Source organism: Agelaius phoeniceus, chromosome 6, assembly GCF_051311805.1.
Source record: "Agelaius phoeniceus isolate bAgePho1 chromosome 6, bAgePho1.hap1, whole genome shotgun sequence".
Classification (NCBI taxonomy): Eukaryota; Metazoa; Chordata; class Aves; order Passeriformes; family Icteridae; genus Agelaius; species Agelaius phoeniceus.
Genome location: NC_135270.1, coordinates 18160472 through 18179489, shown reverse-complemented (window position 1 = coordinate 18179489; position 19018 = coordinate 18160472). Strand labels below are relative to the sequence as shown.

Here is a 19018-nt window from a genome sequence, read left to right as displayed (position 1 = left end):
ATTCATTTAGTAATTTAAGAGATCTCTTATTTAAGAAAGTATTAGTCTTATCTCATGGAGTGGAAAATGGATGCTTAGGAAAAACTTGATTTAGGGAAAACACACAATAAACCAGTGCCAGATGAAGGAAGAGTATTTTAAGAGCTGGGTCTTTTAATCTTCCTTCTGGGGATGGTAATGCATGTCTTTGAAACTGATAGCTGTAACAAATATTCATTTTGATAGGAATTTGTTATTCATGTGACAAGTGAAGCTTTGCAGCGCCTTTCTCCCTGGTGAGGGAGAAAAGTGCAAAGAGCTGATGTGTTTTGTTTTATGGAATCTCTTTAGCAAATGCATTCAAGGAAGATTAGACTGCATTGGAGAAACTGTCTTGGTGAAAGGTGAGATTTTGTTAAATAATGTCAGCATGGTGTCAGCCAGTATTTATAATGTTTTTCTGTGTTATCTCTCACTTTCTGTAACATTTTAGTATTCTGCACATTTTTCCATTCTCCCTGAAATGTGTTAGTTATTGATAACATTTGTCTTTGTAAAATGTCACCAGACTTACTAGACTCTTTATACGATGAGGATATTTCCCAAAGCTTAGAAGTTATCTGCCTTCTTCTCCCTTCACTGTTATTGGGCAGAAGCAAAACTATTAAAAACTTTAAATGATAGACACCTACTGTCCTCTGAAATCCTCTGGCTGGTTTTGCAATTGCTGATGGCATCCTTATTGCTCTCTCTAAATTACTTCCTGAAATGTTTTCTCCGACTGCAGATTGCCCAGCTCCTATGTACTACTTCAACTGCAGCTCTGCAGGCCCTGGAGCAACTGGATCAGAGTGTCAGAAAAGCTGCAAGACGCAGGACATGCACTGTGTAAGGAGCTCACCTCCCAGCATGGGCACAGCACAGCAGGGCTGTGCATGTAGGATTGTCCTTATCAAGCACCAATGGGAACAAGCCATGCTGGGCACACACCAACTGCTTCACTGATAACACAGCAGCTGTAGCTAACAACCTACCTGTGATGTTTGTAGCATGATTTCCACTAGCTTGCAATTAAGGAGGTTTTTTAAAAAGCCAAAACTTTGACATCCAGAGCTAGCACATCTCTGCTGGTTCCCTGTTCCTTCTGTGCACTAACAAGTGTCTTCTTCTATATCTTCTAATGTGCAGTATGTCACGGAATGTGTTTCTGGCTGCATGTGTCCTGATGGACTGGTATTGGATGGCAGCGGAGGATGTATTCCCAAAGATCAGTGCCCATGTGTTCATGGAGGACACTTCTATAAACCTGGGGAAACAATCAAAGTGGACTGCAACACGTGGTACGTTATCCCAGGGAGTCTTGTTTTATAGCAAAGTTTGTCAGAACTGCCAGACCATAGTGCACCCATGGGACAAGGTGCTTTGAAGCCTTCCTCTTCATCATGAGAGCCATTGGGCTGCTAGTAAAAATAAAAGGGGAAGTATTTCTCTGCATCATGCAATACTAAGCCTGCACTTGGAGAGAACAAGCACCAATATCTTCTGTTAAACAATTTCCATCCTTTTCTGTTTCCCCACCAGCTTCAGAAACATCATCCTTACTCTGGCTGGTGTGTGGTTGCTCATTCAATAAGGGGGAATTGAGTTTGTGTGTGTTGGGCACAGCTGAACCTTGGAAAATGATTGAACTTAGTCAAAGAAGAATTGCAATGGTCCTCCCTTGAGACTTGCAGTGCTTCCAGATCCATAGTTCTCAAGATAAACTAATACTCTAGTTGCTCCAATTTCTGGTGCCATAGATTTCACTGTTGTTACTGATCATGGTGGGTAAAATGCTTTCAATCCTTATCCATTATTTAGCAAGGATGAGACTGTATAGTTCTGCCAAATGGATGGGCAGAAAATGAGAGCTAGAAACACTTTGGTCTGATCACCATTGGTACAGGCAGTCAAGTTTGACTTGTGAAGTTAAAACCTGATAAGCTCTTGTTGCTATCACAGAGTCATTAAGAAGTTTTATTGCAGTGAGGGCTTAGTTTTCTTATGAGAAGAGGATACACATGGGAAAGAAAATGCAGTCTCTGCATCATGGCTATTAACAGCTAAATTTTCTGTCTACAGTCCTCCTGAACTAGAAGTGAGGTTTGTCAAGGTCTCAAGGTGTGGTGGGTTGATTTTGGCTGGACATTAGGTGGCTACCTAGCTGCTCAATCACTACCCTTCTCACAGGACAGGGTTGGGGAGAAAATAAGTTGGTCATGGGTCAAAATAAAGCAAAAGCAAAGGCTGTATGGAAAAGAAAATACAACCAAAATATTTATCCCCTAGTTCCCACCAGCAGGTGATGTCCAGCCCACTTTCAAAGGAGTAGGGCTTCAGAAAAAAACCCCGTAACACGCAACACTTGAATTTTTCTTCTAAACCCCCACCATCTGCTGCCAGCACTCAATTATTTAAAATATATTTGAAGGAAATAATAGAATAAATGTTTCTGGGTAGCAAATGTGAACTTTCTGATTGATATGGCATCTCATAGCATGATCTTAGAACAGTTGAGAGGGCACTGTAAACAACAAACCTTTTAATTATTCTGCCCCTGTTTGAGGTTAAGGAAAGCCCATGTTTCATGCAAACATTGTTATTCTTTGCATTTTGCTTCCCAGCACCTGCAACAAAAGGCAATGGAACTGCACGGACAATCCCTGCAAGGGAACCTGCACTGTGTATGGAAATGGGCATTACATGAGCTTTGATGGGGAGAAGTTTGATTTCCTGGGAGACTGTGACTATATCCTAGCTCAGGTATCAATTTATTTTCAATTTCCCATCCATATGCTTTTTACACCCCACAGTGTAGGCTTCAGTCTGGGTAATTAAAAGGCATTCCCATACAAAATAGCCAAACTAATGAGCAGAGCCTACTCCCCTCCTCTTGCACCTAGAGCTGATAGAGTGAGATTTTCCAAATAAAACAAAGCAAATTGACTCTCAGAAGTGACACAAGAGGGCACTGTGTGATCCCAAATGATTAACTCCTTGGTTGGACTGCCCTTTCCTGAAGGCATTCCAGCATTTTCAAGGGAAAGGAAAATGTGGTGTTGAAAAGTGTTTCCATCAGTCATCCAAGACTGACATTATTTTTGTTGTGATGGAAGCACACAGAGGGTAACATGTGAGCCTAATATAAAATAATTGCATGTAATGAAACAGCACTCAGTGAGACATTTTGTCATCCCCAAATTACAGTTTGTTTTGCTAATTTTAAGAAAATCTATTTTTACCTTTTTGGACTGTTGCTATGATAAGTTCATTTCTCTCCTTAGCTTTTCTTTTTGAAAATCCTGGTCAAATATGCATCTGCCACCAGGTCATTTTCCACCAGATACTTCCAAAATTCTATAGTTTTAGTGAATAAACAAGTCAGATCAGAGTGTCATTCATTTAGAGCTCCTAAAAATGCTTATGACTGGTCTAGTTGCCTGACAAGATCTAATAGAATGTTATCTGTTTTTCTAAGGATTTTTGCCCTAATAACATGGATGCTGGCACCTTCCGGATTGTGATTCAGAACAACGCCTGTGGGAAGTCACGCTCCATCTGCTCCCTAAAGATCACACTGATTTTTGAGGTTTGTCTAGAACTACTTATAACCAAGGAGCTGTAGTCTTGATTTTGTAGTAATTACTGTATCATTCTCTTTCATTCCATCTCAGTTGCTGCTAGAAGTACCTATGGAAGTCAAACAGCCAGCAAGCTAAGGCAGGGAAGTTGGGAAAGCCTTAGGTATTTGATGTTAACAGGGATTGAACACTTCTGTGGATGAGGGGAAAGATGTAAGGAGTCAACAACACTACAAATGTGCATTTGTGTGTGTGTGTGTTTGCATTTGTGACAGTAGGTTCTGTGTATCTGTGGCTGTGGCTCACCTATCTACCAAGACAGAGTGTGAAGATGACAGAAAAATAAGACAAAGAATGAGAGGCAGAGTGCCAGTGCTTTGCACTAAGTTTTCTATTGCTTTTCCTTCCATGCAATGTATCTTCCATGCAATGTTCCTTTGTAGAACAGTGAAATAAGGCTTTTGGAAGGAAGAATTCAGGAGATAGCCACTGATCCAGGAGCTGAGAAAAATTACAAAGTGGACCTCAGAGGAGGTTATATTGTAATTGAAACAAATCAAGGGATGAACTTCATGTGGGACCAAAAGACTACTGTTGTTGTTCACGTGGCACCCTCTTTCCAGGTAAGTAGGGGGTGGACTGGGAGTTACGATTTCAAAGTCAGAGTTATGCATCCAGAACTGGAGCCCCAGTTTTTCCAGAGCCTGGAAAAAAAGGCTTGGAAAAAGTTTGGTTTAGTGGACAAGAAGAAACAGGAAGCAGGCCACATCTTGTGTTTTATTGCACTGTTCAGTCAGTATAAAACACTCCAGAATATTTGGGGCTAGAAGTATTGATAACACATTGGGAGTGTTTATGTCACTTGAAGTTCAACTTTTTCTGAGCCATTTTTTGCTTTCTGTTTAGAAACTTGCACCTATTTTGCCTTTACAGGCTCTATAAATTATTTCTGTTAAAGAGTGGGCTGCACTCAAAATAACAAAAAGCATTAACTGTGCCTACACATATTACACAGGGAAAAGTCTGTGGTCTTTGTGGGGACTTTGATGGCCGCTCAAGGAATGACTTCACAACCAGAGGGCAGTCCATGGAGATGAGCATCCAGGAGTTTGGAAACAGCTGGAAAATAACAAGCACCTGCTCAAATATAAACATGACAGACCTGTGTGCAGATCAGCCTTTCAAGTCTGCCCTGGGACAGAAGCACTGCAGCATCATTAAGAGTAACATCTTTGAAGCCTGTCACAGCAAGGTAATCCTGTTGTCTCATCCTCAATGATTTCACACTAGATATTTGTTGCTGTTTTGCAGCACATTTGCAGCATATTTTTAGTATTGAAGCTGTGACACAGTAGTGCTCGGCTACTTCTCTCAAAACCTCACTTCACAGCTGTGCCTATTAAAACAGTTGCACAGTATTGAGGAAGCAGCAGTGCCTGTTTTGAACAACTGAAGATAAAGAGGATAATAGTTGGCCACCATACAGAAGCAGAAAGTTAGGTGTCTGTAAAATGTACAGATAAGTTAGTGTAGGACTGTTTGTGTTGTGATCCTTGGGAAGTTCATTCAAGTTATCTAAAGAGACTAATTATTTGATTTATTTGAGTCACAAATTGAATTAAACAGAAACAAAGCTACTCTTCTTAATTAGAATGTCTATACAAAGCTTCAGTGCACTTTAATAAAAAATTTTAAAAACAAACTTGGCTTAATTTCCTTTGTTAGTTTATGTTGGCAATGGTTAAAAAACAAGAGATATGAAGTTTAGAGGAAATGGGATTTTCTTTCATACTCAATCACTGTCTCTCAGTTGAAGAGTGTACACACTGTGTAGTTGTGCTAAGCCAAGGCAAGGTAGTTCAGTCCTGCAGAAATCACAATGGAAAGGCATTTTAAGTGTAAGTGGCAGCATCATACATATGAGAATAGGAAGATTTAGAGTCCAATTCTATCAGGCAGGTGAAAATAGAAAACTACCTGTTGTGAAATATCATGGCTCCTTCATGACAATCTTAGTCTGTCACAAACCATGTACATGACAGAAATTCAGAACCCTTTCCCTCATGAAAACACAGTGCAGCAGACACAGCTGTGGTGACAGCTCTGTTGGTGTTTTGACAGGTGAATCCAATTCCATATTATGAATCTTGTGTGTCTGACTTCTGTGGCTGTGACAGTGTGGGAGACTGTGAGTGCTTTTGTACCTCAGTTGCTGCTTACTCGAGGAGCTGCAGCAGAGCTGGTGTCTGCATCAACTGGAGAACCCCTGCCATTTGCCGTAAGTACTGCAGGGGAGTGCACACAGAAAGCAGTGCCCCTGGTGCTCAGGCACACGGGATACAGAAGAGCAGAACACCTATATTGCTATGCCTGTGTGACTGAACAAGCTCTTTTAATCATGTTTATTTAATTAAAATCTTTTAAACAAGATTTAAAAAATAGTCCCTGCCCAGTATCTGAGACCTAAATGTTTTTTATTCTTCTATTCCAGCTGTGTTCTGTGATTATTACAATCCACCTGACAAACATGAGTGGTTCTATAAGCCCTGTGGAGCCCCTTGTCTAAGGACCTGCAGAAACCCACAAGGGAAATGTGGGAACTTGCTGTACAGTTTAGAAGGTAATTCTTCCTTGACTTTAATGCAGTTTATGGGAGTCACAGCTACTAGTCTGGTTTTAAATGTCTGAAGCATCAAGGTGACTGAAAGGTTATCCCATCTGTCCCAGAAGTTCATTGACCATGCCTTGCTAATTCCCTGTGTGATGGTGCCATTCATAGCATCATTTGCCTGCTTCTTTTAAATATATGAAGAGATAAAATATAATATATATTTTAAACCATTAAATATAAATTTGTATAGAATAATTATCTGTTGACAAATGTAGTAAATTAAAACTTTGGGGAGAGAGGTAAAAAGAGGACTTGGAAAAATAATTGGTAGTAAAAAGAACATTCATACTGGAATCACATTCATTTGGGGATCAAATCTATCTTTGGTAGAGGTATTTATGTGCTTTCCTGTGCCCATGTAACTCAGACTAAGAATACTTTGTTTAATTTTCCAGGCTGTTACCCAGAGTGTAGTCCTGACAAGCCGTATTTTGATGAGGAGAGCAGAGAGTGTGTCTCCCTCCTCAACTGCACTTCATGGTAGGTCAGTTGATGGTGAGAAAGGTAGAATAGGACTGAAAAGGACAAACTAGGAGATGTTCTGTTAATGTTTATAGGCAGTGGCAATTACCATTAAATCCAGGAGTTGGTTTTTTGTAAAAATAGGTACAGTTACAGACAGTGTTATTCCATATACAAATTAATTTCAATAAAACAATTCTTTTTTACTCTTTCTCTTCAGCAATCCTGAAGAGAAACTATGTGCTGAAGACTCCAAAGGTAACTTTTCACCCTCACCATGCATTGAGTAATGGCAGGAATGCAACAACCCAACATCACATATTACATGTTACCAAACATATTGGTAATAGGAGGCCAGACAGGTAGTTTAGTATGTGGGTGCAAAGCTGCACAGATATACTTTGATAAGCAAAATGCAGCCTGTGACCTCAAGAACTGTGTAAAGGATAATCATGAGGAGGAAGGAGACAGGTGTAATATGTAGGATTCATCTTACACAGGTTAATACTGCTTTTCCACTTTTCCACTTCCTTGGTAGTCAGTGAAGACAGATAGATAGTAGCCTGTAGCAGGCACTTCATGGGACCTCTTTTAATGAGTACTTTTAGAACAGGACAAATCTTGTAGGAATGCTGACCATTCATTTAATAAAATAAACTAAGACAGATAGCTTATTAGATACGTGTTTGTGTGCCTAAAGGACACATTTGGTTAAGGGACAGCATCAGTTCATACCCATATCTGGGAGAAAGCACATCCCAAAACACAGGGTGACCCAGTAGATAACACATTTGCATTTTAGCTGATTTTGTTACAGTAATAGATACACTTCCTTTTGTTCTTAAATGTACAGTCTCCAAAATCTGGAGAACTTCTCATATATTTAAATGGAATTGTGTACCATTGCATGCTCCTCATTTGTGGATGGAAATGGCTTTGCAATGACTTGACTCCTGAGCCAGTGTTTTGTGACTCAGAAAGACAATAATCCCAGTCACATTCCCTGCCCAGAGAGAGTTCTCCTGTGCTCCATGCTAAGTGAGGACAGTATCAGTTCTCATGCTTTTACCAACCAGTAATTCCTCCATGCAAGATGATTCCAAGAAACGCCAGCAAACAGAAAAATCCAACATACTTTAAACAAATGAGATGGACTCACAGTGCAGCTTCTCAAATAGCAACTAAGAAAGTTTCTTAGCCAGGTAATTTATGTTTTATGTTGTGACCTTCAGAAGGGTAAATACAGAGTTTGGTTTGCTTTTCACTTGTATTTATATTGCAAGTGTCCTCTGTTGCCATGACATTTTCTCTTTTGGTGCCTCAGTTTGCCTGTGCTGCTACAATGGGAAGACCTACACCTTAAATGAAACTGTGTACAGCCACATGTCTGGGACCAAGTGTGGTGAAGCTGTCTGTGGCCCTAATGGACAGATCATTAAAACCCTTACCCACTGCAGAACTCCACCTACACCAGCACAAGGTACTGGATTGATAAGGAACTTGATGGTGATTCTGTGGAAGTCCACAATGGTAATAAGATTTATCCATCCTGGAAAAAGAATCCTACAGCATGTCTAGGATAAAAACAGAATTTAAGACTTTTGAAGTTTCAAAACTGAGGGATCAGAGCTTGTGGGTCTTGTGGTGAGGACCAAAAGTGCAATCTTATAGATTCTTGCTGACCTTACTGTCAGTGAGGTTAAGAGAGAATAGAAAGATTCAGCAATTTTTCATACAACCTTTACAATAAGCTTGAGCATATCACACTTGACACTCTGGTGTCATTAGTCTCAATATTTCATAATTCTAAATCTTTTTTTTCTCCTTCTTATCAGCCATAACACGTTCTGGTTTTTATTGTACTGTTTTCTGCATTGGAATAAGTGAGTCTTATACAGGTCACTTTTCTTATGAAAATAAAGCTTCCTGGCAGTTAACTCCTGTTCAAAAGACATTTTCCAGCATGAATGGAATGTGAAAAATCAGAAAATTTTTTATCTCTTTTTCCTAAAAGATATAAAGAAAAGTGGGGAATTTGCCACATGATTTTTACAAATAAAAATAAGTGGCTATATATATATATATATATATATATATATATATATATATATATATATATATATATTACCCTGGCAGCAAATTATACAAGGGCAACAAAGAAAATGAAATGTTAGCTTCTCTTCCCATGTGAGTGGAAGAGGTAAATACTTGATGGTGAACGCGTGTGTTTGGTATTTACTGAAAATGTTAAAAAATTGAATAAGTACAGTGGAGTAGTACCTAGTAAAGGCAGGATTACTGAAAGCAGAATGTAGGTGGCATAGTAAAATGTCTACATGATCTGTTTCTATTTAAACCAACAGTTTCTTTGAAAGAAAGCACTAAAAATCCAAATGGAGTGCCACTGGAAATCACCTCTCCAAAGTCAGGTGAAGTACTGCAGGGCTAGAAACATTAAATTGAAATGAATAAATGACACAAGAAGGGGTGTTTATTGTATTCTGAATAGGAAAAAAATAACTCGATGTGGCAGGGTGTGTGTGTAGTATTCGAGCACCCTACTGTGTAATAGAGGGAGTATTTATAAATACAGAAGATGGTTTCCGTGTGGACAGAATGTAGGGGGGATAAAAAAAAGATTTTTAAAATTTATTTTTTTTTTGTAGTTGTAGAGAATGTAAGAGATGTCGTAGGGCTTGAAAGTAGAGTAGTGGAGGATTTAAATACTATTTAATTTGATTTCCTGCAGAACCACATATGAAATATGTAACATCTGCACCTCCCTCATCAGAGGTAGCCACTCCCTGCTTCTGCAATGACAATGGACGATTGATACAAATGGGTGAGAAACCATGCAATTTATTTTCTGCACCATTGACATGGAAAGATGTATTGATAGATAAAAGTGCTTCAGCAAGTGCTCATTCTGCCTGTCACAGTTAGATATTACCAGAAATTGCTACATCTTTGAACTGTAGCTAACACCTTCAGAACTACAACTCTCCCATATCCAGTAACTCTGTTCTGGTTTGAATACCCCTGGTGTAAAGAAACTTCTAGCAGTTGCTGATGTCAGCAGAGCCCTGAATCCCAAACTGCTGAACATGAGCTTTTAACTGACAATAATATTCCAAAAGCAGAGAAGGAAAGACTCTTCTTCATCTGTTAGTAGCTCCTGCTTCACTTAGCTCCTGGTGTTTGTGTTTGTGAAGAGCAGATGCACTTGGTGATTTACTCAGTATTGGCTCTTGTACTCATTTTCAGTTCCTTCCAATGTACCTAAGAGCAGGATTTCAGATTAGGCATTGTGGCCCTCCCTCAGTCTTTGCCATTTGGATGAGCTGCTGTCCAGTTCAGGAGCTACAGACAGTCCCCTGAGCATGGCTATTGGGTACAGATAAATGCAGGGCTGAGAATGCAGCCTCAGGCTGACACTTGGGTTTTGTCCTTGCAGGAGGAAATGCTTCTCTGCCAGTGAATGTGTCAGGTCGTTGTGCTTACTCCATCTGCAATAAATCATGTCAGATTGAATTAATTTGGGCAGAGTGTAAAACTGGTCATACTGAGACCCTCAAGGCCTGTGATCCACGTTCTGAAACCTGCCCACCAACACCTGCTCCTGGTATAACAAACCAAGTTCCTGCTCCCACAAGGACTCCTGTGAGTGATTGTCTTGCACTCAATCCTCCCAGAAAGGTGAGAAACTCTAAAGAAGATTGTTTCATCATTCATCATTCCACCATTCATGCATGGCCTGCAGCCAAGGTTTGGTGTTCTCCTCTGATGCTGGTATCCAGCACTACAGCTGGACTGTAGGTGTGGCTGAATAAGATGATTTAGAAGTATACCAGAAACCCCTCACTGAAAGAGTAAGTCGAAGATTCTTCTGTTCACCTGAAACACCTAAATGATTGTATGTGAGCAGAGCTACCTAAGCTGAACAAAGAGTAGGAAGCCACATCTGGCAGTGTCCTACCACCAGAAGTCATCAGGACCCTAACATATATACCAAAAACAGTAGATATCGAGGCTCTCTTTATTCCTATATGGTTCATATTGCCTGGTTTCCAGAGCCAAAGTAAACACTGAATTTTGCCATGCTAGACAATTAACTGAATGGAATGTGGTTGCTGTGTGTGATTTTAAAGATTTTGTGACATTACTTTGTTATTTGCCTCACCTCCTTTTTTTTTTTCAATTAATCAATAGTTTAATGAAACATGGAACCTTGGAAACTGCCATACTGCCACTTGCCTGGGAGAAGGAAACAATATCAAATTGTCTGTCATGACTTGCCCACCTCAGCAACTGAAACTCTGCGTCAATGGCTTCCCGATCACAAAACACTCTGATGAAACCGGTTGCTGTGAAGTCTCTGAGTGTCAGTGTAAGTGGCAGGAGAATTCCTGAAATTTATGTTATGTTCAGCTGGGCCTCAAAAAGGAAAAGTCAATTTGGTCAACTTCTATATTATGTTAATATCAATTCAGTAGGATACAATGGAACAGAAATCCCATCTGAAAGCTTGGCTGTTGAAAGCAGATGTCCTTGCTAGAGTAATTTTTCTTTATCAAACTGGATATTTGTGTCTGACTGGAAGCAAGCAAAAAGGTTAAAACCAGCTTGTACTTACAGGTAGCTCAGAAGTCAAACTTGAAGCCTGTCATTCTGTCTTCTAGGTATTTGCAGTGGGTGGGGAAATGAGCATTATGTGACTTTTGATGGAGCATATTACCATTTTAAAGAAAACTGCACCTATGTCCTTGTGAAGCCAATTCACCCTGACTCTCACAACTTCAGGATTCACATAGACAACTACTACTGTGCTGCCACTGGTGGAGCAATTTGCTCAATGTCCCTCATCATTTTTTACTCCAACTCTGTTGTTATTCTGACACAAGCAAAGGAACATGGAAAAGAAACAAACTTGGTAAAGTATTGTGTTTAAATGAATTCTCAAAATTATTTTGTTGTAGTTATATTACTGTACTGCCAAATGTCCTGTGATGACAAGGGATTAAGCTTATAAAATATGGAATGGGTAAGAAATGCAATTGCTTTGCTTCTTCTCTCTCCTTTTTGCTTTGTATCAATAGAATCTGTATATTCTAAAAATCTGAGAAATTATCACATAGCTGAAATTTGTGGTTTTCATCCTGATAGGAGTATTCAAATATAAATTGCAACATATTAAAAAGGAATATTAGACAACTGCTTAAATGACTGACTTTGACAGACATCATTTGGAGCACCTAAGGTCTGAATTTGTGCCGCTCTGCTTTCCAGTTGCACTTATCATGTTCCTTACTCAGTGAAGGAGCATCCATAAAAACCTTTTGTTTCTTCCCTTTTTAGATTTTGTTTGATGACAAGAAAGTTGTTCCAGACATCTTTAAGGATGGTATCAGGATAACCAGTTCTGGCCTTTATGCCATAATTGAAATACCTGAATTAGAGGTTTACATCTCCTATAGTCGACTTGCATTTTACATAAAACTCCCTTTCAGCAAGTTTTATAACAATACCATGGGACTCTGTGGTGAGTGTCCTCATCAGCTGACAAAAGTTATTGTTCTGAATTTTCCTCCTTCTGTCTCATTCTCTTGTAAAATCTCTAAATGCTTGCAACTTCACTATTTCTCAAAAATGTTAATAAATTTATTTAATGGAAAGACACTGTCAAGAAATGTAGTTTTAAGTCATATCTTTCATTCTGTTCATGGTCATGGGGGATGGAGATGGAATTTTTCTAGGCCTTCCCTTTTCATCATATCTACTTCATATAGGAATGTAGGAAATGTGGAGAGTCCTGTGCCATCTCAGTTACTCTGGCCACCAGAAGAACTGTATCAACCAACACATCAATTCTGGTTTTCATGAGTAGTTGGCAAACTGTTTCTTTGAGTCTTCACTTCCTAGAAACAGTTTGCGTGAATTTATCCAGAACCCCACATGTTGCTCCCTTCACACAAGGAGGAGAACTTCCCCCCAGATTTTCTCTAAAAGCAGCTTCATCAGCATCAACTGTCCTTGAACTGTCATTTTTATATTGCTACCAGGTACCTGCACCAACCAGAAGTCTGATGATGCTATGAAGAGGAATGGTGAGGTCGTCAAGTCCTTCAAAAAGATGGCACTAGATTGGAAAGTCCCATATCCTACCAACAGATACTGTAACCCTGGTGTCTCACAGCCATCAAAGATTGAGTATCATCAGCATTGTGTGCCTTCTAATCTGTGTAAAATCATCTGGTAAGACAACTCCCAAAAGTATCAGAAAAAGAAGTCCACAGGGTAATTTCATTCTTCACTAAATGGCTTGGGTGAACTGATTCTAGGATATGAAGAAAATACAGTCTTGTGAAACTGAGCAGTGAACTGATGTGTATCAGTTCTTGAGCTTGGCAGATATTTTTAAGCTGCATCAGCAAAATCAGTCCTCTCTTAATTGTGTCTGCTGCTTGGCACTCCCTCTGCCTGTCAGTTCTGGAGAGGGCAAGCGGGAACTAGCTATAATTCAGTATCTGAAAGCTCTGAATGATATGAAACACAGTCAGAATATAGTAAGCAAATATATGTGTCTGTTTTTAAAATAATTTTGTGGTTTAAAGCAGGATTTTCAAACATGCTGGCATAAAACCGTCAGTATATAGACTTACAGCTATGAGCTGTGCATGAGGCTTTGCAGGTAGAAGTCCAACATAATATTGTTTCCTTTCAAAGCATTGTGAAGAATGGCAGGTAAAGCTCATTCTTTATTAAGCTGTGGGGGTGTGTTGCCTATGAGAACAATTTGTAGCTGTACCTTGAGGTTTTGCCGGGAGCAGGGGGGATGGTTTGGCTCTGAGTTGCATTCTTCCTTGGAAGTAGCCCAAGGTTTTTCTCTCTGCTTTGTGAAGGACCCTGACGGAGTGCCACGGCGTGGTGCCCCCCCAGCCCTACTACGAGGCGTGTGTGGCCAGCGGGTGCTCGGAGGAGCACCCCAGCACGGAGTGCCAGAGCATGCAGACCTACGCGGCGCTCTGCGGGCTCCACGGCGTCTGCGTGGACTGGAGGAGGCTGGCGAGCGGGCAGTGCGGTGAGCCTGGGAACGGGCAGCGAGTTACGGTGCAAAACACCCCCTGGGGTGAAGCAAGTCCGCTCTGCTCTGCCCTCCCCTGCTGCTCTGGACCTGAGAAAAAGCAGAACAAACCAAAGCGGTTGTTCCAGCCCAGACCTGGTGCAAAAACAAGGGGGAACCAGGCCCACGGCGTCTCCTGCGTAGCTCAGCCGAGGAGTCGTGTGTGTTCCCGCAGCTTGGGCACTAGATGGCAACGCACCGCTTCTCCCTGCGTGCTTCGCCCTGCTCGGGCCCCCCCGTGAATCGGGGCGAGCGCTGCTGCTCCTGGCGCTTGCACCCTGCCGGCCCCATCGGCCCCTCCGGCTGGGCCTGCAGGGCCCCCTTGCCGGGCCGTGCCGACCCGGGAGCTGGCTGCGCGCTTTGTCCCTTCGTGTCCCTGCATCGGAGGGTACCCCTGGGTCTGGGCTTTTTAACTTGTGTGTTGCAATGTTCCACAGAGGCCAGCTGTCCTCAGGATCAGGTGTACAAGCCATGCGGGGAAGCAAAAAGAAACACTTGCTTCAGCAGGTGCGTCATTTCCTATAAGGCGTTTTTCAAGTCCATAATGTGAAGATTGCCGGGGAAATTTGAAGTTCACATCCCCTTAGAATTTAGGTGTCTTGATTGCCCTGGGCAATTTCTGCCTCTCGTTCATTCTCATTTATATTCTGTTTGTGCAGAGGAGTCGTTATGAACACCCTTCCTTCCCAAAATAGCACAGCAGTGTTTGTTGAAGGATGCTACTGTCCTGATGGAAAAATTCTGCTGAATGATCATGATGGCATTTGTGTGTCAGTTTGTGGTAAGAAATGGTATAAATGGTGCTATAGAAGTGGGGGGCAGAGCCTGACTAGAAGTGCATATTAAGGGGGTTGTTTTGGGTAGAGAGGAAATAGGAGAGATCTTGTTACTGACCCTTTCTGGTGAAGCTGGAAGCATTCCAGATTGAGAGCTTCTGCCTGCTCTTATATGCAAAAGATGCAACTTTCAAAAGAACAAAGAATAGCATGTTTAAGATGTTTTTGTGTTTACAACCTGTGACTTTGCACTCTGAATTTCTCTTTCTCTGGGTGGCTGTTTCTCAGATTTCAATACCTTCCTTCTGTTCCTGTTTTTCTGCTTCTGTTGTTTTCCCTGATGGAGTTACCTTTAAAGTAACATCTAATTAATTTTATAGGTTGTACTGCACAAGATGGGTCAGTGAAACAGGTAAGAGAAAGAAAAATACTGTCTTTATAGTTTATCTGTGTTCTGTGACCATCTGCAAAAATGACTGCATAAGTTGTTTCTTTTAATTTTAAGCTTAAAAACCAGTGAACTGCAATGACACTGGGGAGAAAATCAGATTTTATTAACTCCAGAACTTGTTTAATCACTTGAGGTACAGAAGCAGAAAGAGCAGTTTTTGGGAATCAGTTTCCTGGTAGAACTATCAGGCTTTCCTCCTGGAAACACATAAACCTGAAAAGGAAGGTGGCAAATAATGGCATTTTTTCTTACTCTTTCCTTCTTCTCCCTCTGGGATTTGAATTGCAGTTTTCCTACACAATAAATTCGGTCAACCCAGTCCTACACTGGCTTGCAGAAGGCATTCATTGATATATTCCTTCCAGGTTTTTCTCTCTGAACTGCTATCCCTCTTGTTTTTATAGCCTAGAGAGGCTTGGGAACATGACTGCCAATACTGTACTTGTGATGAAACGACCTTGAACATCTCTTGCTTCCCCCGCCCTTGTGCTAAATCTCCACCCATCAACTGCACAAAAGAAGGCTTTGTACGCAAAATAAAGCCACGTCTGGAAGACCCCTGCTGCACAGAGACAGTCTGTGGTGAGTAGATCCTTCTCTTGCCATAATATGACAACATTTGCCTTCATCAGTAATCCTAAAGTGAGATGTGATGCCCCACAGCACACTGGAGTGGTCATTTTTCCATCCACATGCCAGGAACTCTTGCTAGCAGAAAAAAACTCCTCTGGTCCATCTTGTTCTCTAAAATTAGTGCCATGACCTGACAGCTATTTACACTGGAAAATCTCCTGTGGATCATTGGGACCAGCAGGTGCTCCACAGGATCCTTTAGCTCTTGTCCTTTTGAGATGAGAAGGTGATCCTTCCACAGAGATTCACTCAGTAGAAGAGGCTTCCCTAAAGCTTCCTGTAGAGGTTCCTGACATATGTTTGCCCTCAGCTTTGCATTTGCACCCTCCCAGTCCCAAATGCCCACCACAGCACAGGATAGGAGTATCCTGCTCCTAAACCTGGCCATTCCCAGTATCTATACCAAGATGCAGGACAGAGAATCCTGGCAATGGTAATAGGATGGTTTTTTCCAAGCTCTCTCCACAAGTAACACTGCTGGATGGGAGGCTTTGGCTTACTTTGTCTCTGCTGTGTATTGCAGAATGTGATATAAAAACCTGCATTATCAACAAAACAGGATGTGACTTAGGTTTCCAGCCAGTGGTTGCTATATCTGAGGATGGTTGTTGCCCTATCTTCTCCTGTAGTAAGTACCTTGTTTCCTTAAGATGTTTTATTTATTCTTTGAAGTATTTGATTTTTCTAAATGAGGTAACATAAAAGGCAGAAGCCTTTTCCCTTCCCTTCCTTCCCTTCCCTCTCAGCCTTTACAATTGGGCTATTTTTTTTTCTTTTTATGTCCTTTTTTTTTTTTTTTTTTTTTTTTTTTTTTTGAGTTAGAATAACTGGTTCAGGTTCTCTGTATTCAGGGAGTGTAAGCTATTGACCATGTACTGAATGATGGTTAAAGTGAACCCATCCAGAAGCTCTGCTGCCAAATTATATTTCCAGATTCACACACATAAGCCTGTTAGCTTTGTTACCAGTACAGTGGCTAACAATAAAGAAAAGGTCAAGTAATTTCAAGTATAGATAAAAAACCATAAGGCAAATAAATTTTACCTTATGGAAAATACTGGGGTATAGAATTATCCCCACTTGATGCATAACATCTAAGCAGATGCTACATGTGGGCTTCTGAATACCGAATATCACCATGTACTAGTTGCTTTTTTCCCCCCTCTTGTGTGGGCTGTTAAGTTCATCTCTACTCTTTGACTTCTCTAAATCACTCACAATTCAGAGATGAGTACAGAAACTGCATCATTCCTAGCACAACAACCTTTTCATTTTTTTTCCTTGCAGTACCAAAAGGTGTATGTGTTTCTGAAGGAGTTGAATTTAAGGTAGGCCTTCTTCCAGACACTTCTTCCTAGGAGTTAACGTTGCTTGAGTCAGAATTACCTGAAGTTCTTGTTTTCAACATTCATACAAAAAGCAGGATTAGAATGGCTTGTAATTCTTCCCTGCCAGTAGTCTCCCTCCCAACACCAAGCAATCTGTGATTCTGGGACAGGTTATTCAATAGGTAATGCTAGAAACCAGTAACTTGCTTACTGAAAGAGATCTTTCCTGTGCTTTAGAGTCAATGTGTCAGAATTGTAATTGAACACAAATTTTAAAGCTCATTGAACGTTGTAAGATTACTGCTTGGTCAAACTGACCAAAAATGCTTGGAATTTATGAGAACTCATTTAACATCACTCATACACTTGGGAATGTCAGCCTTGTGTTCATTTTGTGATACCAATGGTGAAGTTTTAGAGATCTGGATGTGTATTCATTTCAGAAAATTCTTCCAAAAGTAAACCTCATAAGCATTAGTTTTTTCAATAGGCCAGGGGGATGTTTATTCCAGAACCCTCTGAATTCTTGTCATGGTTTTCTCTCTCCCCTGTATTTCCAGCCAGGGACAATGGTGCCTAAGAGCTCTTGTGAGAACTGTGTGTGCACGGATGAGCAGGATCCCGTGACACAGACCAACCGCATCCAGTGCCTTCCAGTGCAATGCCAAACCACCTGTCAGCAGGTCAGCACCTCCTTGACCACAATGCCTGATGAGTTGAAACAGGGACAGTGTAACTGCTTTGTCTGTGCAACACAGCAGGATAGACTCTTCTATTGATTGTTTTGTAAAGTCCTTATTAGGGTGCTGTTATTTTTGCTCCAGCAAATTTAAGAGGCCACCTTTGGAAAAGTGCTCTGAGGGGAAGTAATTACAAACCTGTTAAAGTCTGACTGCTGAAAGATGCTGTGTCATTCTGTTCATGTTCTCCATTGTCAGCTTATAAATGAAGATTATGAGGAAACTGCACAGTATTTCCAGACACTTTCGCTTGTGGATGGGGAATACTCAATTACTCCTTAGTACTTGTGAGAATTAGCTCTCAAGTTGTTCAATCTGTTACTGAATATAAGTAGGGTGGTGGCTTTTCCATTCATGCCCAGATAAGGACAGATGCACCACCAATGTTAAAAATGGGCAAAAGTTTTCATTACGCTTTTTCCTGAAGCCAGCCACACCCACAGCCACCAGAAAACCAATGCATACCTAAAACACAGCAGAGAAAATCTTCACATGTCTGACATCAATAGTTCTTGTAGATAATGATATCCGACCAAGCTGTGGTGGCAGACTGTGCAAGTAATCACATGCTAAATTAATTTATTTCACCTCTTTTGTGTGTTAGTCTGAAGAGAAGAATAGTCAATGACAGGGTCTTCACGGCAACTGAAGTACCCAGAAGTCATTATTCAGTAAGGCAGGAAAATTACCAGCTTTGATTGTCAGGCTTAATGTAGTTCCAACAGATTTCAAAACACAACAAAATTGAAACCAGAAGGCTGGCTCGTTTCCTCTGCCATCTTCAGTGTAGCTTTGATCCAAAGATGCTTCAGCAACAAGACACAGATTAACATGGATAAATGGAAACTTTATTCCCACAGGGTTTTCGCTATGTGGAAGAGAAGGGTCAGTGCTGCAGCCAGTGCCAGCAAGTGGCATGTGTGGCAAATTTTCCTTTTGGCAATGTGACCATTGAGGTAAGCACTCCCATGCTCTGCACACAAGGCTGAACTATCAAAAAGACCTCAGCATTTTTTCAATCAGTGCCATGCATTTCAAGGCTGGGAGAACCTCAAGGAGATGTAAAAATGTCTGTGTTTCTGAAGTGAATGTAGATGTTCATACAGCTGTTCCCTGCTGTGTGCATCTCATAGGCACTACCATGTTGACAATTATATTCTCTGTCAGGAATGGAAATCACGTTACCTCCACTTCTCTTGACATGAAATAGCAAGAAAGAATTTAGAAGGGATGGTGAC

General features: G+C 40.9%; 1 protein-coding gene across 1 annotated transcript in view; it reads left to right on the top strand.

Annotated features, from left to right (window-relative positions):
* Positions 1–19018, top strand: part of LOC129121162 (mucin-5B) — a 41999-nt gene that overhangs the window by 18349 nt on the left and 4632 nt on the right. The window contains exons 17-44 of the mRNA XM_054634190.2: positions 331–383; positions 767–867; positions 1168–1319; positions 2643–2781; positions 3497–3607; positions 4043–4222; positions 4615–4851; positions 5721–5877; positions 6091–6219; positions 6666–6750; positions 6953–6990; positions 8057–8212; positions 9096–9161; positions 9482–9574; positions 10187–10428; positions 10942–11119; positions 11412–11662; positions 12088–12271; positions 12792–12984; positions 13632–13810; positions 14290–14359; positions 14512–14633; positions 15009–15040; positions 15484–15661; positions 16236–16340; positions 17000–17040; positions 17601–17723; positions 18641–18736. Coding sequence (XP_054490165.2) covers positions 331–383; positions 767–867; positions 1168–1319; positions 2643–2781; positions 3497–3607; positions 4043–4222; positions 4615–4851; positions 5721–5877; positions 6091–6219; positions 6666–6750; positions 6953–6990; positions 8057–8212; positions 9096–9161; positions 9482–9574; positions 10187–10428; positions 10942–11119; positions 11412–11662; positions 12088–12271; positions 12792–12984; positions 13632–13810; positions 14290–14359; positions 14512–14633; positions 15009–15040; positions 15484–15661; positions 16236–16340; positions 17000–17040; positions 17601–17723; positions 18641–18736 — 3691 coding nt within the window. The remainder of the gene's footprint in view (positions 1–330; positions 384–766; positions 868–1167; positions 1320–2642; positions 2782–3496; positions 3608–4042; positions 4223–4614; positions 4852–5720; positions 5878–6090; positions 6220–6665; positions 6751–6952; positions 6991–8056; positions 8213–9095; positions 9162–9481; positions 9575–10186; positions 10429–10941; positions 11120–11411; positions 11663–12087; positions 12272–12791; positions 12985–13631; positions 13811–14289; positions 14360–14511; positions 14634–15008; positions 15041–15483; positions 15662–16235; positions 16341–16999; positions 17041–17600; positions 17724–18640; positions 18737–19018) is intronic.